This window comes from Ixodes scapularis, unplaced genomic scaffold (assembly GCF_016920785.2).
Source record: "Ixodes scapularis isolate PalLabHiFi unplaced genomic scaffold, ASM1692078v2 PGA_scaffold5__190_contigs__length_132052651, whole genome shotgun sequence".
Classification (NCBI taxonomy): Eukaryota; Metazoa; Arthropoda; class Arachnida; order Ixodida; family Ixodidae; genus Ixodes; species Ixodes scapularis.
The window spans coordinates 130,829,263-130,849,105 of NW_024609880.1; the positions used below are offsets into that span (position 1 = coordinate 130,829,263).

At 52.6% G+C, this 19,843-nt stretch overlaps 2 protein-coding genes across 2 annotated transcripts; one reads left to right on the forward strand and one right to left on the reverse strand.

The window, feature by feature from the left end:
* Positions 1-1,186: 1,186 nt before the first annotated feature.
* On the reverse strand, positions 1,187-5,511 carry LOC8030770. The gene has a single exon (XM_002402726.4). It carries the CDS (start codon positions 5,280-5,282, stop codon positions 2,976-2,978), a length of 2,307 nt encoding a protein of 768 aa, XP_002402770.3. The 5' UTR covers positions 5,283-5,511; the 3' UTR covers positions 1,187-2,975.
* Positions 5,512-13,524: 8,013 nt separating this feature from the next.
* LOC120844095 lies at positions 13,525-14,235 on the forward strand (the record flags this gene model as incomplete). The annotated part of the gene is made up of 1 exon (XM_040215717.1): positions 13,525-14,235. A coding segment is annotated over one exon (711 nt), but the record flags the coding sequence as incomplete, so codon positions are not given.
* Positions 14,236-19,843: the final 5,608 nt, after the last annotated feature.

Here is a 19,843-nt window from a genome sequence, read left to right on the forward strand (position 1 = left end):
GAGGTTTCTCCTTATGGGTGTGCACCAGCTTGCCTGCGTTTTTACTCCAGTTTCACATTTTGTGTGTATGTTCAGACAGCTGGAAGTTAGCCCGAAGGGGCGTCTGGTGTCTCGGCTGTAGATGAGAAATTGAGCCGGTGCAGTACCACTGCTAGCCTGGGGTCTTTCGAGGGATACTGAACTGAAATTTTAACTCGCAAAACGGCTCGAGCGAAAGCAGGACTCTGCAGAACCCAAAAACGTACAGCAATATCCCAAACAAATGGTCGTATTTTTAGAAAATGCGCGATTGAACACGGCCGACGAGACACGTAAAACCATGGTTCTCATTCCCTCTCCTCCTTGCTTCGTCCCGTCGGGCTGGTGAACCGAAGCGAGGAGCAATGCCGCTAAGGTGCCTGGAATGTGTCTTCGACTGGTGTTTTTGGCGTTCTATGCTGCCCATACATCAAAAGTGGTCCCCAAGTGGCAACGAATGACGTCCCAGAAGCCGGAGTGTACCGCTCTTGGGTGTCGCGATCCTGGCAGTTGGGCGTAGAAATGCTGGCGAAAAGTACGAGCAAATGAGAGTGTTGCTGTCGTCACAACGTCCAAACTCCTGAAGCTTCCGTGGGCCGTTGCACCAGAGAGCGACCTGCAGCAGGACAGGCATCTGCTACTAACACCACCACTGCTGGCACACTGTTAGGATCACGAACAGCGACAGCACGACGCTTTTGCGACGTCACCAGGCAGAAATCGAGGGACCACTTTTATGGACGCGGTAAACACACCAGCCGGAGACGTGTTCCAGTCACTGCAATGCCGCTTCCCCTCATTCTTAACTGTTCCAGAAGAATCGTGACGTCGGTCTCCTCGCTTGATCGTGCCCTAAAATACGTCCATCCGTTGGAGATACTGATGTACGAGTGATGTTTAGAGTTCGTAGTGCCCCATTCGACGCTTCTGCGGCTTTATTTTGTGAAAGCCATATTTCGGTTCAGTATCCCTCTCACAAGTGCACCACGGAGTAGTGAAACGCTCCCGCACGACGGTACGATGCTCATCCAGGTCGAAATGGGCAGGTGTGGGGATTGAACCCAGGATCCCTGTTCTGCAGCGCGAGCCATCGCTACGAGCTGCGGTGCGTGGACACGCTCGGTGACCAATCCCCCAAACGAAAAGTCGCAAGAATGAGCAGAGCAAGTTCACAAAACCTTGCATTTAATGAACTGGCAGTGACTTCATTGTACTCAGCATAGCTGTTCCCCAAATCTGAACAGTAGGGATGTCTTGCAGTTGACGCAATTTGCAGGGGAAACATTGAGCCAACATTCCCTCTAGCACAAGGAAAAGTGGGAGGTATCTTGCGAGAAAAAAATCAAGCTCTCGAAGCTAAAAGCAAGGAGAAGCTATTCAGCGCTAAACCAACCGGCACTTTATAAGCAGGTTCTTGGTTATGTCTGTACCTGGTCAATGCAAGTATGCTGCATGACGCTGCTAGCACGAACAATTTGCAAATTCTATCAGTTTTTTTTTCTTTTAGATTTGAATGACAGCCGCCAGAACTACCCTAAAATCCGAGATTCCCCACCCCCAAAAGATAGCCCACCCTTATTTTTTTGCTTTATTTGCTATATATTATTTTTGAAACACCAAGATAGAGCCCACTCATAGTAATAGTAGTGTTGGGATCAATGATGGCCTCGGCATAAATGTAGCTAGTCGGCTCTGGCGGGATATAAGCAAACGTTGCTAACTGGGAATTACAGTCATCTTTGCTTCACTGCCCCTCACCACCAAAACAAGCTTGGAAGGGTACGACCTAAAAATAGGAATTTTTTAACTTTTCTCGATTGTACACGGAAAGTTAGCCCACTCCCTATTTTCACCCAATCTGCTCTTGATGTTGGGTGGGCTATCTTTCGCGATTTTACGGTACTACTGTGTTAGAAGGGGCCCACTTGAGGCACTAATTTAAGCGGTAAAATGTACTTCCCACCAATGTGCTTTTCAAGAAAAATGGTAGGAACTGGCGATGTTCTGTTTGTGCTAAGTTTCGCAATATGTACATTGCCCTCTATGATGCTTCAGGCTCTCATGAGCTCAAATAGAGCAAGACAGGGAGCTTGGGTGTATGGAAGCACCATCAAGCACAACGCACAAAGTAGGACAACTGAGGGAGATGCATTTCTTGCAGGAAGTCCATGCCACAGAAACTTGCGAATGTATGAACCAGAACAAATTCAAACTATGCTTCTCTTTCTGCTTCACGGGAACTCCTACATTTGTCTGCGAGTCGTTCAGGAATGACTAACGTGGATTCCTGAACTTGTAATGTACATTATAGTGCATCACAGACTAATATGCATTCTAGGAACGCACATCGGCCTGAAAGTCATTTTGCAACGACTTTTGCCAGTCGCATACACTTTGACCTTCCAGGAAGCAGCTGAGTGCACTGTCCACCAATCACTATAACGATATTGTTACTTTAAATTTCTCATCAACTAGAACTGTTAACCACCAGACTGTCATGATATATTGCCTTTATGAAATTATATTTCTCCCTCTCAGCAAACAGGAACATGGCTCGAAAATGCAAAGACCCACCACAATGCAGCCATGCACCTCAGGTTCGAAATTTTTGGGCTCTGGGCTGACGTCAATATTCAAAGAAGGCATTATGCACTCAGGTACTTTTGACCTGGATTGCACCGCAAAAATCTCAGAGTAACTAGATTGGAGTGCATCTTGTAGAACAACATCCAGCTGGAAAAGGCTGGGCCCCGAGATCGACGTTTTACCGTTTTCGGGCAGAAACCAAGACTGGGCACAATTCAGTTGGGAGACACCCCAAAAACGGGAGCAACTCAGGTCTTGACCCAAAGTGAAGAATTTTCCTTATAATTGGACAACTAGAACTTTCAAGGGTGTTATTGCTGGATGCTATTCCCAGTCAAAGGCAATAACCGATAAAAACAAGGCCACCATTTTCAAGGGTTCTCCTCGCCCTGCGACATCGGACTCTCTTCTAGAAGACCGGGGAGGCCACTGTAGTCGTGGTCTATGAGCTTGCCCAGCCCACGGGTCATGCACTTCCTGTAGAAGGAATCGAGCACGGCGTTGGTGGTCTTGAGGGCCGAGATGAGGTAGTCCGCCTGGTTGGGCAGCGGCAGCTCCCTCTCGGAGAGGAACTCCGCTGCCTTCACGCATGTCTCGTTGAGGCCGTGCAGTGCCTGGATCATCTCCAACTTCTTGGGGTGGCCCTGCAACGCGAGCTGCGGTGGTGGAAGGTTGGAGAAGAAGAAAGTCTGGCTACCCGCAGGCTCCGGCACCTCTTGCACTTCCTCCACTTGCTCCACCTTACAGCAGGGATCCTCGATGACCTCCGTCGGCTCGTAAGAGATGGAGCACTCCACGTTCTGTTGGAGGCCCCGCACCACACAAGCATGAATATGCTTGCACATGTATGTGCAAGGACAGGTGCAGGCGTAGAGGTGAATGCAGACATCACACTCGTTGCAGCGCTGAGGGCAACTGGTGTCCCGGCAGGCAAACACTTCCGACACTTCGTACACGCCTCCGTTGTCCTCGACGGACCACCGGTCATCGCCGAGCCGGGTGATGTCTTCCGGCGGAATGCTGAGGGCCACCTGGTGTGCCTGGATGACCAGAGCCATCTCGCGGGCATTCCTACCCCGCACGCACTTGGCGAAGTGTTCGCACTGCTTTGATTCCGACGTCAGCAGTAGCGTGTGGGCGAGCTTGTCGAGGCGTTTTGCCTTCATGCGGGTGGCAAGTCTCTTCAAGAGCTTCTGGAACATGTCAGAGTCAATGTTAACGTCCCTCACATAGCAATGGGCCCACTGTTCGGGGCGTTCCGCATATGCAGATTCAAAGAACTCTGCGAAGCTCGAGGTTTCTTCATCCTGTTTCAGCTCCCCCATTAGGGCTGCCACAGAATCTTGGAATGTGTCGACGAGCTCCTGGCACTTGATGTTGTCAAGCGCCTTGCTGATACTGGCCCGCTTGTCTCGGTTCTTGACGCACGAGTTCAGGGCTTCTGCCCAGGCCTTGGTGATGTGCCACGGCGAGAGTAGCTTGTGCGGCTTGTGGTCTGCTCCAGAGGCGTCCAACCATGCCGAGTAGTAGTAGTCAGAGTCGTCGGACATGAGATACTGAGGCTTCAGCTCCGGCATGTTCTGGCAGACGGCCCGGTAGAAGGCTTGCACGACGGCCGAAGTGACCACGTTGCAAATGCACCAGGCGACGGGCGACACCTCCTCCGGCCCGTTGGCGGCCAGCAGCGCGATCAGAGTGAACTTGGAGTCCGGCGCGACCACGGGCTCGACGCAGAGCAGGGTGGCCCTGCCGGTCTCGTCGAGCAGCGTGTCCCGCTGGTACTGCGTCTGGATGACGAGCACCATGTCGTCCTGTCGCAGGGACCGGGCCTCGGGCTGCGCCACGCTGCCCATCGGCTTGTAGAGAAGGATTGGGCTGTAGGCCTGGCACGCGAAGCGCTCGGCCAGCTTGCGGACGCTCTCCTCGTCGTCGACGTCGAGCTTCCAGGTGAGCAAGCCCTCCGACACGGCGATGTTCCGGATGTCGCCCATAGTGATGAGGTGCGTCCGCGTGATGTCTTTCGAGTTGGCCGGGAAGTCGCTGCGGATGGTCTCCAGGATTCGGTCGAAGGGGACGCCGCGGCGTATCTCTTCCACGATGGCGCTGCGATCCGCCGTCGAGATCCGCAGGTGCGCCACGTCCAGGTCGTGGCCATAGTGGGTCAGACAGCCGTTCACCTTCACGGCACCCGTGACCAGGCACTCGCGGGCGTTCAGGTACGCCGTGCACCAGCCGCCCATCTTGCAGGATCCCTGGACTTTCACCCTACGCTGTCGCGCAGTCACCTTGAGGTTGCTCGCGCCCGAGCGGTGGCAGACGTAGCGATGGACGCTCGCCTTTCCTTGCACATCGCAGGCCCTCGCCGCAAACTGGGTCCTGTTGGCGTTGGACACAAGGTCCATCCACTGGCGGAACTCGGCCATGGAGTCGAACTGCTCCTGGACCTCGACCAGCGCAAAGTCGTGTTCGACGACAAGGTGATCGCGCATGTCGTCCCGTCGCGTGGCGACGAAGGAACAGCCCCGCTCGCCGCACCGGACCTCGCGGCCCGGCGTGCTCGACCTGGCCGGGTCCGGAGGAACCTTGTGCACACGCTTTTTGTGCTTCGAGAGGCTGCCCGAAGTGCTGAACTGCTTGTAGCACAGCGGGCAGCGGGAGAACTTGCCCACTTCCGCCATTCGGCTTCAGAGCAATCGCCCGACGGAAAGGGACATGTCAGAACGTTGACAGCTCCACGGTACGTCGCTGCCACAGGGAAGCGACTGACGACAGCAGTGGTGACAAGATCAAAGCGCGAACTTACATTTAAATTACGTTGGCAATGCACCGGAACGATGCAGTAATAGAAACCGATGCCGAAATTAGAGCTGCGGTAAATCCAACCTTGGCAGTTCACGTGATCCTTGTACAAACAAGTGGATGTAGCATCGCTGAGATTTGCTACACGAAGAGAGGAATATGTCATAATGAGGTGTTTTTTTTTTTTAATAGGGTGGCTGGTTGCGTCATCTACTGACTTCTATGCCCACGCGCCAGTGGCTTTCCGTAAGCGGAAAGCCACTTGCGCGCTTTCCGCTTACGCAAGTGAAGCCATCTTGCATGTGGCTAAATTTCGTTTTCGCTAGTGTTGCAGAGGCTGGCGACAGCGTGCTGAAGACACGCTTTCTAATTTTTCGTCGTCATTCGCAGCAGAAGTTTGTTAAAACACTGTGTAAGCGTTGAGACTTGCCGTGGAGAACATGTGGAAAGTATTACGAAAGAGCAGTGCCGCAGGAACAATGCAGAACACGTTGAAAGCAAGTTTCGCCAGTCTCGCGGCATGATCAAAGCTTCCTTGGCACGCCGAAGTGCTGCGTCTCTGTTCCTTCGCACGCTTGGATACCTTTCGAGGATCGACTCTGCGGCAGTTTTGAAAGGGGTGTCGCGCGTAGATGTCTTTGCATCATATATCGGCCATTCTGGATAGCCCAGCTGTTCCGGCGAGTTCCTATCAATAAAGGGTAGAAAACAATCTGTACGGTTACTCTTATGCACTGTTAACCATGGCTATGTTCCAAATCTACTCTACTGGATCACATGACAGCACAAATAGAGCATGCTGTGGAGCAAGGATGGTTTTCGAAGATAAAATACAAGACGGCGAGATTGAAAATCTTTGAAGACCAGGCCCATGGGGTCGTGTGCAATCTGTTGACCAATCACAAGTAGGCGAGCCTCGCTCAAACTTGATGTCACGTGCAATGGTTGATAATGAGCCAGACCACTAATCAGCGATGAGGAGCTATTGCGCGGTTATCTGTAAACCGTCTAACGACGAAAAAAAAAAAGAGACGTACCTTTCCCCCTCTTTCGTCGCCACTGGACGCTGGATCAAGCTCGTTTCTGGACTGCGAGTGCCGCAAGTCACAAATACAGTCGTCGGAGTGATGTGAAACCCTGCTCAAGAGGCACATACGTAGGCTGACCACCTTCCTGCTAGCGAAATGCGGGACACGCGGGGCGAGGGAGGAGGGAGGGGGGGATAGAGAAGATTTATTTACACGCGCTCAACGAAACGAGGCTCTGTTGACACATTTGTTATCCTGTACCGTTTACACACCTGCAAATTGTATTGCAACAATTAAGCTCAAATCATTTCCACTCCCAGTGATATTTTTTTATTTAATGCCCAACACGTTATTAAATGTGTCGAAGTTGAAAACAGAACAATCGTTTGTATCAGAACTCAATGCATCAAATGGATATAAGAAACAGTAAATCTTTTTTCGGGTTTTTGTCTCCTGTCTACGCTTGCTTTTATCAATATGTTCCTATACAAATTTTTAACGTTATGTTCTTGTTCGACAAATGCAAATGTGGCGGTCTTCACAAAAAAAAAAAAAAAAAAAACATTACGCAGCAATTTTTTTGCGCAGCAATTCAAAAAAATAATTACAATATTTTAAACTTGGCGAGCAATTTTTCTTACAATATTTTGCCACCAAAGGGAGAGGCACAACGGCGCATGCGCGTCGGCCCTCCTCTAAGGACGACGGTCGCTTCCCGCAATGGTTGGATAGAAAATGGCGTACCCTTTCGATTCAGACGATTACCAGCAACTTCCGCGTTCCTCCGTGCCCCGTTGTTCGGCAGCACCATGAGTTGCGGAGTGAATTTTACGACACTGTGAAATGCGGGACATTTTGAAGATTTTTGAATTTCTCGCGGGACGCGTGACACGAGCCCTCATGCGGGACAGTCCCGCGAGTCGCGGGACGGGATGTTTTGAATGACGAGAAGTGTTGTTCATTCGTTGTTAAATGCCTCACATGTATCTTTTATTATGTACCAATGCCTGCAATAATCCCTTCGGGGGTTGGCAGTATTTTGAAATAAATAAATAAATAAAACACATCCACATGGCGTCGAACCTTGATCGGTATCCAGGCGTGCGAGGGCACAGAGAAAGAGCACTTCGGCGTGCCAAGGAAGCTTTGATCACGCCGCAGGCCGTCAAGACTTGCTTTCGGCGAGTTGTGCCTTTTTCCTGCGGCACTGCGTTTTCGTCAAATTTTCACTCGTTCTGAAGGGCATGTCTCCACGCCTACACAGGGTCTTAAATAACTTCTGCGAAAGACGACGAACGAGTAGAAAACGTGTCCTCAGCACGCTGCCGCCAACCCCCGCAACGCTAGCGAAAACGCAATTTCTCCGCATGCAAGATGGCCGTCTGGTTGCTTCGTTGCTTCACTTACGGTGCAGCAACCGCAGCAACGTTGAACCGCAGCTATAGAGTTATTATAATGTTACACTAGAGGCAACGTTGGCTAGAGGTTCAACTGGCGCTAGTGTCTATGCGACTTCCGTGACGCAAATTGAAGCAGACAGCAACCAGTCTGCTTTTGCGGTGCTCCTGTGCATTCCTATGGGAAAACGCGCGTGCATTTGTATCTTCGCCGGAGAGTAACACGGAACACTTTGGTTATTTGGGTCATACCGAATAGTATGTACCTTGATTGACACTGAGTAGTTCTGGCCGTCTCTCTTGGCTTTCCAGATGTCCTTCGTTCGTTTGGCACGTATATCCCTCATGCTTTAGTTAGCGCATTTTTCTTCATCGGTGAACGAGGTTTAACATCTCTACATTTCAGTCTCAAACATGTGTTCCGCAGCAGGTGTGTAAAAACAAGCGACGATTCAAAGCAAAATTACGATCAAAAGGAATATAGAGTGCGTTCAAGGTTCGCCAGTATTCCGGTGACGCTTATATATTGCTAATATACCAGTCCTCTCATTATATGAAAATGACCCCGTTTTGCATGAGCGGATAAAAAGCATTCAAAACGTACTAAACAATAAAGTACGTGGCGGTGACCGGTGTCTATTCGTATTGTTTTCTCTGCCGGGCACCTTTTAAGCATGCGTATAGACACTTGTTCTCAAAGATTTCGAGCGTGCGGGTGATATTTTGAACGTAGAACAAGCATCTTCGCGCAGAGCAGAAAGAATAAAGCGGTACTTATTTAAAATCGGAATATATTATGCGGCCTTCCGTTTATTTTGATCGTACATGCACCGGTAGTTACTGATCCAGTGTTTACTGAGTAGTTCTGGCCGTCTCTCTCGGCTTTCCAGATGTCCCTCGTTCGTTGCTGAAAAGCGCCGACGTCGTGTTCGCGCTAACAGTGTCCTACAGTGCGCCTAAATATACGTACGAAGGCGTTTTAGCACCATTTTTAATGCAACGAATCTGAAAGAAAAACGCAGTAACTGACCAATTATTTCGTTGGCCTGACTGAGAAATGTTCCAAGCTACCTAGTACGTACGAATTATTCGGGATATTTCCTTTTATGATCGAGCGCAGGGAGAAAATGTATTCCCGTACGAAAATGTCAGATCGGAGCGGCTCCAGTTCGGATCGGCGGGATTCTAAACTTGTGGACAGTTCCGATCCGCGCGATTCTGGGAGTAACCAGTCGGATCCAGGGAGACGCAACGCACTGGAATCGCACAGTGTTCGGTGGATCCGATCCGCTCCCCTTGTTCCAGTAGGGTCTGCTCCCAGCCAGCGGGCGCGCACATGCGTGACTGGAGGAGGGGAGGGAAGGGTGGGGTGGGTGGGGGGGGGGTTGGCGGGGAATTTTTGCGGTTTCTCGCAGGTCACGTGTTAAAGCCCGTTCACACTCTTGCGACTGCTTGCAACCTCTTAAACCTGGGTTCCTTAAAACTTCCTAAACCAGAGAACACACTGGCGCCATCTATTGGGAAGCAGTGTAAACTCGGCGGTCCGGCATATTTTTTTTTATTTCTCGCGCAATATCCTTTCTTTTTTGGCTCGAAAAGCTTTTGTCAATGTTATAAACGAGCCTTTCTATGGGTATTACGCGCATTTGACCTCGGAAATCCCGCAAAACCTTCGCTTTTGTGAAATGCAGTTCTAGGGTCACCGCATAGATGGCGCAACAATGTCAGTGTGTTCCCTCATCCAACATTTAAGAAGTTGTAAGAGATCTCGTCTCTCTCAGTCGTACTCGGTCGCAAGAGTGTGAACGAGCTTTAGGGACAGGCGCATCCGCTACGCAGGCGCTGCGAGCGGGCGTTCTCCGCGCGCGCGCCTGGCTTTGTCTGTTGTCTGTTGCAGTCGGCGGCAGCGCAGCGCCGAGAGTTTAGTCAGTTTAGTTTCTTCTTCGCTCTCGTCGAACTGTCAGTCGGCGCTCGCCGGTGCGACATTCCCGATGCGGGCCCACGGATACTGACGCGCCCATCGTTGCCCTGGATGGATACCCACTGACCTCGGCTTTGAATCTTTATATAGTGTGAAGCTGCTGACCCATCCCGTACGAAAATGTCAGATCGGAGCGGTTCCATTTCGGATCCGCGGGGTTCTAAACTTGTGAACAGTTCAAATCCGCGCGATTCTGGATGTAACCAGTCGGATCCAGTGAGACGCAACGCACTGGAATCGCACGGTGATCGATGAATCTGATCCGCTCCCGTTGTTCCAGTAGGGTCTGCTCCCAGTGGCTCCCAGCCAGCGGGCGCGCACATGCGTGACTGGAGGAGGGGAGGGAGGGAGGGGGGGGGGGGGGGGGGTCGGGGGATGGCGGAGAACTTCCGCGGTCTCACGCAGGTCACGTGTTAGGGACAGGCGCATCCGCTACGCAGGCGCTGCGAGCGGGCGTTCTCCGCGCGCGCGCTTGGCTTTGTCTCTGAGAGTTTAGTTTGTTCATCGCTCTCGTCGGACTGTTTGTCGGCGTACGATCGGCGGCGACGTTCGCGCTGCGGGCGCACGGAAACTGACGCGCGTGTCCATCGTTTCCCTGGATGGATACCCACTGACCTCAGCTTTGAATCTTTATTTAGCGTGAAGTTGCCGACCCATTGCACTTTCGCTCGGCATCTGGATGCGCTTGGCGCTGGTGTGCTTGGTGACAATACTTGAACAACTCGGATACCGCTTGCCCGCCGGAACTTCCCGGTGCACTCAACACTGGGTACTGTGCTTGTGCGTGCTGTGAGTGTGTTCTGTGCACTGTGTTTAAAGACGACGCGACGACGCCTGGACGACCGTGTACGCCGCCGGAATTACCGCTGCGGCTGCGCTCACCACTGGACTCTACAAAAGTCTTTCGTGCGATGCCCTTAGCCGTTACAAGGGGGAGATCGTCGCGATTTCAGACCTAGTCCGCCTGAGTCTGAAATCGCGACGATCTCTGTTGTAGCGGCTAAGGGCATAACACGAAATTATTTTGTAGAGTTGAGTGGTGAGCGCAGAGGGAATTCCGGCGGTGCACCGCCTGGGTTTAAAATTGGGGCTGGAAATGCGCGGTTCCAGGCTGGATACAAACTGCTGCCCCCATTTTGGGTCTAGGCGGAACCGGCATTTTTCATTCCGGCCTGGATGTGACATTTTCGTACGGGATTGCACTTTGGTTCGGCATCTGGATGCGCTTGGTAAAAAATACTTGGACAACTCGGATACCGCTTGCCCCCCGGAACTTCCCGATGCACTCCAACACTGGATACTGTGCTTGTGCGTGCTGTGTGTGTGTGTGTGTGTTCCGTGCACTGTGTTTTGGTGACGACGCGCGCCTTGCATTGTCTTCATATTAAAAATAGCGCAAAAGAGACGAAACAAAAAGACGAAGAAGCACACAGCACAGGCGCTTGTCCTGTGTGCTTCTTCGTCTTTTTGTCCTGTCTCTTTTGCGCTATTTTTAATATGAATGCCCATTACCAAGGGGGATCGATGGCCGAGTGGGCTAGCGCACACCAGCTCGGAGCGAAAGTTCGCGCTGAAGAACCCAGGGATCCTGGGTTCGAGCCCCACCTCTGCCCGTTTCGATCTGGATGAGCATCGTACCGGCGTGCGGTCGTGTATCACTACTACGTGGTGCACGCTAAAAACCCCAGGCTAGCGGTTTTACCGCACTGGCTAAATTGCTCATCTACAGTGGGTAACAATGTCGCCATGTTCTGGCAGACTACAGTTCTGCTGTATAGACGAACTCATCTCTGTTACGTCACGGCGCGGTGGTGGCGCGTCGGTCGCACTTCCGGTCGGGGACTGTGGGCAGAAGTCCCCATGCCAGACGTGTATTCCTGCATTATTTTGAAAGGAACCAGACAAATACCTGCCTTCTCGTCAAAACGCCGCGACTGGGGCCGTACCAAAAGTGTCGAGAAAGGGTTGAAGGTCAGTTTTCACGTGCTCGGTTCGTCCGAGAATCTGGATATGTTCCGTGAAAAGGGGAAAGCAGACGCCGTCGGACAACAATTGCTTGGGCGGGAAGCACTTTTGGTTGAATTCACGCATACTTATGGTCATCAGATTTATTTGTTTTGTTCCAACATGAACGCCAGAAAACCGTCAAGTTGTGCGGACCACCTGCGGACTACGTCTAGTGCGCCTTCAAGTTCAAACGGCCGCCTGATCGTTCGAACTGTCGTCTGCTCTTTCAAACGTTTCTGCTTGTCGTCTGCTCTCTTAGACGACGCCGGCCCGTAGACCAATTGTTGGCCCGGTGCTTGCGATAAGAAGTAAGTGCAGGCCTCAAAAGACTTAAATTTGAAGGTTGGTAAGCAGGCTCGATAAAACAGTAGATACAAGGAGATGTTGATCATTGTTACCATTAACCATCACCGACTTGTTAGGCCTAATTCACTTGGTCCGATCCTGCTTGCGATGTTTAGTATCAACGTCGACTATCTCAGCTACGGTTCACGCTTTTGCAGCCCGAGCGGCGTCGCGACTGAAAATTGCGAGCGAAATCGCATCATGCAAATCAGGCTTTAGCGTACATACTACGGCGTCCACGCGGAATGAATCGCCACATGTCACATTATTCACGCGAAGTTTTGCGGTGTAACGAGCCTCGGTAATTTCGCTGACGCCGCTCAAGTAGTCAGACATCGTCAGGAAGACGTAGAATCAACAATTTGAACGTGAAAAAGGGCAGGGGGACTCACACCGACGCCGACAACATCGCGTTCCAATGGTTTGTTTATGGGCGACGGTGAGCTTTTTGCCCACACCCCCATCGCGCATGCGCGGCGCTGGTGGCGTCCGCTAGGGGCGCTCCGGTTTGTTTGTAAACATGAGTTGGTGTATAAATAACTAACGACTAATTTTTTTTTTTGTCCATTACCAACTTGCCCAGTAGACCAAACTTTTACATTGCATTGTCTGTTGCAGTCGGCGGCAGCGCTACGAGAGTTTCGGTTCTCCTCCGCTCCCGTCGGACTACCGGCCGGCGCTCGCCCGGCGCCACCGTTCGCGCTGAGGGCGCACGGATACTGACGCGCCTATCGTGTCCCTGGCTGGATACCCACTGACCTCGATTTTGAATCTTTATGTAGTGTGAAGCTGCCGACCCATTGCAGTTTGGCTCGGCATCTAGATGCGCTGGTGTGCTTGGTGACTTTGTGACAATACTTGGACAACTCGGATACCGCTTGCCCGCCGGAACTTCCCGGTGCACTCAACACTGGGTACTGTGCTTGTGCGTGCTGTGTGTGTGTTCCGTGCACCGTGTTTAATGACGACGCGACGACGCCTGGACGACCGTGTGCACCGCCGGAATTACCGCTGCGCTCACCACTGGATCTCTACAAAAGTCTGTGGCGATAGCCACTGAGAAAAGAAGAAGAAGATCGCGTGCAAATAAAAACGAGGAAATCAGTTCGATTTTGGAAAGCGTCAGACGTAGTCGCTTTTCGTCTGTCTTTCTCTACATTGGTGACCCGGACGTCCCAGCATGGAACGTCCAGACGTTCCCCGAGCTGATGCTGGGCTTCCTGCAACCTCCGCTGCGACCGTTGGCGCCTACGCTGTTCGCCTGCCTCCATTCTGGGCACAGCACCCAGAAGTCTGGTTTCTTCAAGTCGAGGGAAGCTTCCGACTGGCCAACATAATATCCCAAGAGGTACGGCTCAGCCATGTCCAGGCTTCGCTGCCGTGCGAAGTGGCGCTGGAGGTCTACGACATCCTCGCACGGCCACCTGCGACGAACCCGTACGATGCGCTCAAGACTGCCATTTTAGAACGCACAATGCTTTCGGAACGCAAACGCCTGCAGCAGTTAGTCTCAGCAGAAGAACTGGGCGACCGTCGCCCATCGCAACTTCTGCGCCAGATGCAGGCGCTTGTCGGCGACCGTGCCGCGACGTTCGACAGCCAGTTCTTGAAAGAGCTGTTCTTGCAGCGACTCCCATCGTCGGTGCAAATGATCCTGGCGACTGCATCCGACTTGTCCTTGCCTGCCTTGGCTCTCCACGCCGATAAGATCATGGAGGTTGCAAGCCAACACCCGTCAACATCTACCGTCTCATCAGTACAGCGCCCCGAGCCCGCCACTCCAGCGACTCGCGCACCCATACCGGCCGCGGTTACTCGGGATGAAATCGCAGCACTGCGAGAAGACGTGCAACAACTACAGGAACTTGTCACAAGCACATTGCGCCTTTCACGACCTCGCAGCCCTAGGCGATCCTCACAGACCAGAAGCTCCCACCGTCGTTCTCCGTCGCCACAGGCGAACCACCAGCCAAGGCATAACCAACAGAGGCAAGAGCAACAGCACTGCTGGTATCACCAGCGCTTTGGAGCTGCTGTGGAACGCTGCACCAGGCCTTGCAGCTGGTCGGAAAACAAGACGCGGGATCGCTAGTGGCGACGAGCGCTCCCCCAAATAAGCAAGGTCGCCTGTTCTACATTACGGACGCTACCAGTGGACTGAAGTTCCTGGTCGACACAGGAGCTGAAGTAAGTGTGCTACCCGCAAATTCTTTTGACTGTACACTTACTCCTATCTGCCACCTGCAAGCGGTCAACAGCTCCAACATCCCCGTCTACAGGAAGAGGTCAATCTCGATCAACCTTGGCTTGCAAAGGACGTTTCGTTGGATCTTTCTTGTAGCCAAGGTCAGTCACGCTATTCTAGGAGCGGATTTCTTGTCCCACTTCTCTCTCCTAGTAGACATGGCCCAAAAGAAAATTCATGACTCAACCACAGGCCTTTTCGTCACCGGCCAAACCTCCACACTCCAGCCGTTTGCTTTCACACTTCGCCAACCAATACAGTCGCCCTACGGGGACTTGCTGAGCGAATTCCCATCGTTAACGGCAGCTCCCGACTGGAACAAACCGGTCAGGCATGATGTCGTCCACCGCATCATCACCAGCGGTCAACCTACACACGCGAGGTCTCGTCGGCTAGCTCCTGAAAAGCTTCGCGTCGCTCAGCAAGAGTTCCAACACATGGTGGAGATCGGCATTGCTCGCCCATCCTCGAGTAGTTGGTCCTCTGCACTCCACCTAGTCCCGAAGAAAACAGGCGACTGGCGGCCCTGCGGCGACTATCGCAGCTTGAACGTGACTACAGTCCCCGACCGTTACCCCATCCCCAACATTCAGGACTTCACCACCAACCTGAACGGATGTACCATATTCTCGAAACTCGACCTACAGAAAGCGTACCATCAGATCCCGGTCGCTCCCGAAGACGTAAAGAAAACCGCAATCGTCACACCGTTTGGACTTTTCGAGTTCACACGGATGCCTTTCGGTTTGCGAAATGCCGCGCAAAGCTTCCAACGCTTCATCGACGCCATTCTCCGTGGACTACCTTTCGTTTTCGCCTACGTCGATGACGTTCTTGTCGCCAGCTCATCGCCGGAGGAACATCTACGCCACCTGCGCCTAGTATTCGAGCGTTTCGCTGAACATGGCCTGATCATCAACGCAGAAAAATGTGCGTTCGGCGTCCCGTCCTTGGAATTCCTGGGCCACGTGGTAGACTCCAATGGCATCCGACCTCTTCCCGACAAGGTGAAAGCGATCACCGATTTCCCACGTCCAGAATCGCTCCGCCAGCTCCGCCGTTTTCTGGGCCTGGTGAATTACTACAGGCGGTTCATCCCAGGTTGCGCGGCAATGTTACTTCCCCTAGAAGCGCTCCTTCGAACTACGAAGGGTACAACAGCCACTGTTTATTGGTCTGACGCTGCAGACAACGCTTTCACTACCATCAAGGAGCGTCTCGCTTCTGCTACCCTCTTAGTTCATCCAGAGCACGACGCCCCCACGAGCGTGATGGTTGATGCCTCTGGATACGCAGTAGGAGGGGTGCTGCACCAACGCATCAACAACGAGTGGCTCCCGCTTGGGTTCTTCTCCAAGAAACTTACACCAACCGAGCAACGATAAAGTGCCTTCGGCCGTGAACTCCTCGCGGCTTACCTTACCATCAAGCACTTCAGATTCTTCCTGGAAGGACGATCGTTTGTGATCTTTACAGATCACAAGCCACTAATCAATGCCTTCAGATCATCTAAGGCCACATACTCTCCGAGAGAGACGCGACACTTGGCATTCCTAGCTGAATTTTCTACCGACATTCAGCATATCAAGGGCGTCCACAACATCCCCGCCGACACCCTCAGCCGCGTCTCCGCAGTTCAGTACCGCGGGTGTGACCTTAGACAACTCCCTGCTCTACAGGAGAGTGACGAAGAGCTCCGCAACCTTCGCTCTTCCCCAACCTCCTCTCTCCATCTTGAGGACGTTTACTTCTCCGACTTGGACACAAACATCGTTTGCGACGTCGACCCGGCGACCGGACGGAAACGGCCTTATCTGCCCTTGCCACTTCGGCGTCGGATCTTCAACAACCTTCATGCACTCTCACACCCAGGCATCCGCGCTTCTCAAAATCTAATCGCGGAACGATTTGTCTGGCCTGGGATGAACACTGATGTCCGCGCGTGGGCACGAGCATGCATTGCTTGTCAGCAGAGTAAGGTGTCTCGGCACACCATCACGCCTTTGGCAAAGTTTGCACTCCCCGACACGCGCTTTGCCAGCATTCACGTGGACCTCATCGGACCCCTACCGTCATCGCAGGGCTAGCGGTACCTCCTAACCGTCATCGACAGGTTCACGCGCTGGCCGGAGGCTTGTCCCATCAAAGACATCACTGCCGAGACTGTCGCCTCTGCGCTTCTGTCCACCTGGATCTCCCGCTTTGGGGTTCCCGCCGAAATCGTGACCGATCGCGGACGCCAATTCGAATCGGCCCTTTTCCGAAGCTTGACAACTCTTCTTGGCATCGCTCACTTGAAGACCACAGCCTACCACCCGCAGGCAAATGGTTTGGTTGAGCGGTTCCATCGCCATCTCAAGGCCTCCCTCATGGCCCACTCCACACCAGATAAATGGGCCACGTCTCTACCCATCGTCCTCCTAGGGTTGCGCACAGCCATAAAGGAAGACCTCGGATGTGCCGCATCACATCTAGTTTATGGAACATCACTGCGCCTCCCAGCTAAATTGGTCAGCCCTACCACACGCGCGATGCCCTTAGCCGTTACAAGCGAGAGATCATCGCGATTTCAGACACAGTCCGGCTGGGTCTGAAATCGTGACGATCTCTCGCTTGCAACGGCTAAGGGCATAACACGGAATTCTTTTGTAGAGTCCAGTGGTGAGCGGAGCGGAAATTCCGGCGGTGCACCGCCTGAGTTTAAATTTGGGGCTGGAAATGCGCATTTCCAGGCTGGATACAAACTGGTGCCCCAATCTTGGGTCTAGGCGGAACCGGCATTTTTCATTCCGGCCTGAATCTGACATTTTTGTATGGCACTTTTTCCCATAGAAACGCATTACCGGAAGTAAGTTTTCGACTGGTTGCTGTCTGCTTCAATTTGCGTCAGCACAATAGCGCCACCCGAACCTCTAGCATACATTATAATATAATATAACTCTATGACCGCAGCGACCACGAGGAAAGCGCGATCCAGTAATTGTCATAGAGGTCATTGACGCCATATATGTTTCTCTTAGCCCTCTTAGCAAGCGAGAAATAAGAGGATGGGTGCACGTGGTTTAATCCTTTAAATCAGGTGTCGACTTTCGCTACCTAGTGAGGGAAATAACAAATAAACTCTAAAAACTACAATCTTAGTGACGGAAGTTTCTTTTCACAGTCGGGCGCGTCACTTACTGCATGGTCGCTATTGGCGACGTGAGCGATCGAAAGCGTCGCTGTGGTCGGCCCACCGCAATTGGCCCAATGCTGACTATGACGTCAGCAAAGGATGTCTCATCGACGGAAATAAGAGGAATGTAAGAACCTTAATTTTGACGGTGTTGGCAGTGTTGCTTTGAGAGCACTTTGATTTCAGGCTTCCACCATGCCCATTACAAACACCATCGAACTTGTTGTTCACAAGGTAATGACGTCACGAAAGGCAACCGAACGAGGGCGCCACCGAAACATCTCGCCGCTAATACTCTGTTTCACCTTATGTTGTACCGCTGGGAAGGCTGTAAGCGCGAGCTCCTTGCTCTGGGGCAGATCTCGGCGGCATAAGCTCTCGTGCAGTAAGGGCAGCTGTCAACGCTATGAGCTCGCGCTTCTATCCTTCGCTGCGGTACAACATAAGGCGAAACGGAGTATAATTGTGAGTTGAAAAGTTCCAGCCAGTGGAGCCCTCTTAGTGTGAAGGGGTCCGTGCGTGTTCTTTGGAGGAAGAAAAAGAGGAGTTCTTCGCGAGCAGCCGTCGGTGTCGGATGTCTTTTGCTGAGCTCAGCCTCACAGGGTTTGAGAGGTAGGCTCTGAATCCTACATGGTGTTATAAGTGGGATATGGCAAGCTCTGATAGCACGTACTTGGCGAGACAGAAGTTAGGACTCAAGAGGTTCTTCACCCGTAGGAATGCTGCCGGCCTGCTCAGGACCCCAGACCCATACGTTGCTTGACGTTTTCACGAGTTCATACGTGGTTTGCAGCTCAGTGTGGAGACTGACCATATGCACCTGGTATCTCTCTTCGGCAAGATGGAGTTAGACATGTTGCCCCCTCGCATCCAGCGCCTTCGTTTAAAGGCGCGTTCACACTCTTGCAACCGAGTACGACCGAGAAAGACTTCTTGGGACCGGATGCACTGAGCGGAGCTGGTCCTAAGAGATCGCAAGAGGCTTAAAAACCGGTTTGGTCTCTCTCGGTCGCACTCGGTTGCAAGAGTGTGAACGGGCCTTAAAGCAGATGCAGTATCGATTATGCATGCTGTATGTGCAGGGCAAACAACGGCAGACACACTCTCCAGAGCATCCCAGAGAACGGGGTCTGAAGACAAGGGCAAGGACTCCCTTTACACATTTGCAATTGTAGCACTGGAAGACACGTCTGTTGATCTTCCGCTCCTCACCGCGGAAGTCCAAGCTGCGCAACAGACTGACGGAGAGTGCTGTGCACTCAAACGGTATTGCGAGGTTGGATGGCCGACGAAGCACAAGCTGCTCGTCAAATGGTCCAAGGATTGGTCTGTCCGAGGCGAGCTGTCGCTGTGCAAAGGAATAGACCGATCTCATCCGCCAGTTTGACTACGCCACCGCTGCCGCAATGTATCGAGGGAACTTTAGTCTTTCTGCACGAGCGACAAACTCGCTGGAGCTCTGCGCGTGTAAAGCACGAGACGGCACGAGCCATCTCGTGTAGTGCCGTTTGTCTCCTGTGAACTAAAGTTATGGCGACGTCACGCATGCGTCGAACGCTTGATGAGATCGGTCTATTCTCAAGGGCCCCAGGCTCCTCATACCGGCCGACTTACGACAGGCAATAGCTGTGTGCGCAAATGCTGAGCGCGTTCTGATGGCGAGCTTCCACATTTCTTTTACAACGTGCATTCCGCACCATCAAGAGTGCCGGTCTTGGCAGCCTATTGATGTGAGCTCGTTCTAAGCATGCGCCCTAAACAGCACCCACAAATATGGCGTCCAGTGAACCGAGGCTGATACATGAAGGGCACCAAGGAGTTGTCAGGTGCAAGGCCAGAGCTCGTGACTCTGTCTGGTGGCGAGGCATCAATGCACAGATCACATCCCTGGTGAGCGGCTGTGAGCAATGTGCCAACTACAAGAGTGCAGCCGGCAGAACCTTTCATCAAATACTTTACTAGGGGGAATACATTCCACTCCTCTCAAATACAATAGCTTCGGCGCGGACAGGTTTTCTGGGCTTGGCGAGAGCCATCTATCGTCGTGGAGGTCTCGGCCACCGGGCGGTAAATATATAGCTCAGTGCTGCGCCAAATACTTTGCTGCGCTGTGCCGCCGTAATCTTCCCAAGGGTTGCACGTTGCACGTGCCTCGTGCATCGACGCACCTCGCGGAGACGACACCGCCGCGGCCGACGCGAACATCCACGTGCACATGCGCGTGGACTGACGCGGACCTCCACACCGACAGCGGCGCTGTAG

Excerpts from the sequence above, each read along its gene's own strand:
- LOC8030770 (XM_002402726.4), bottom strand. The coding sequence starts at position 5,282 with ATGGCGGAAGTGGGCAAGTTCTCCCGCTGCCCGCTGTGCTACAAGCAG.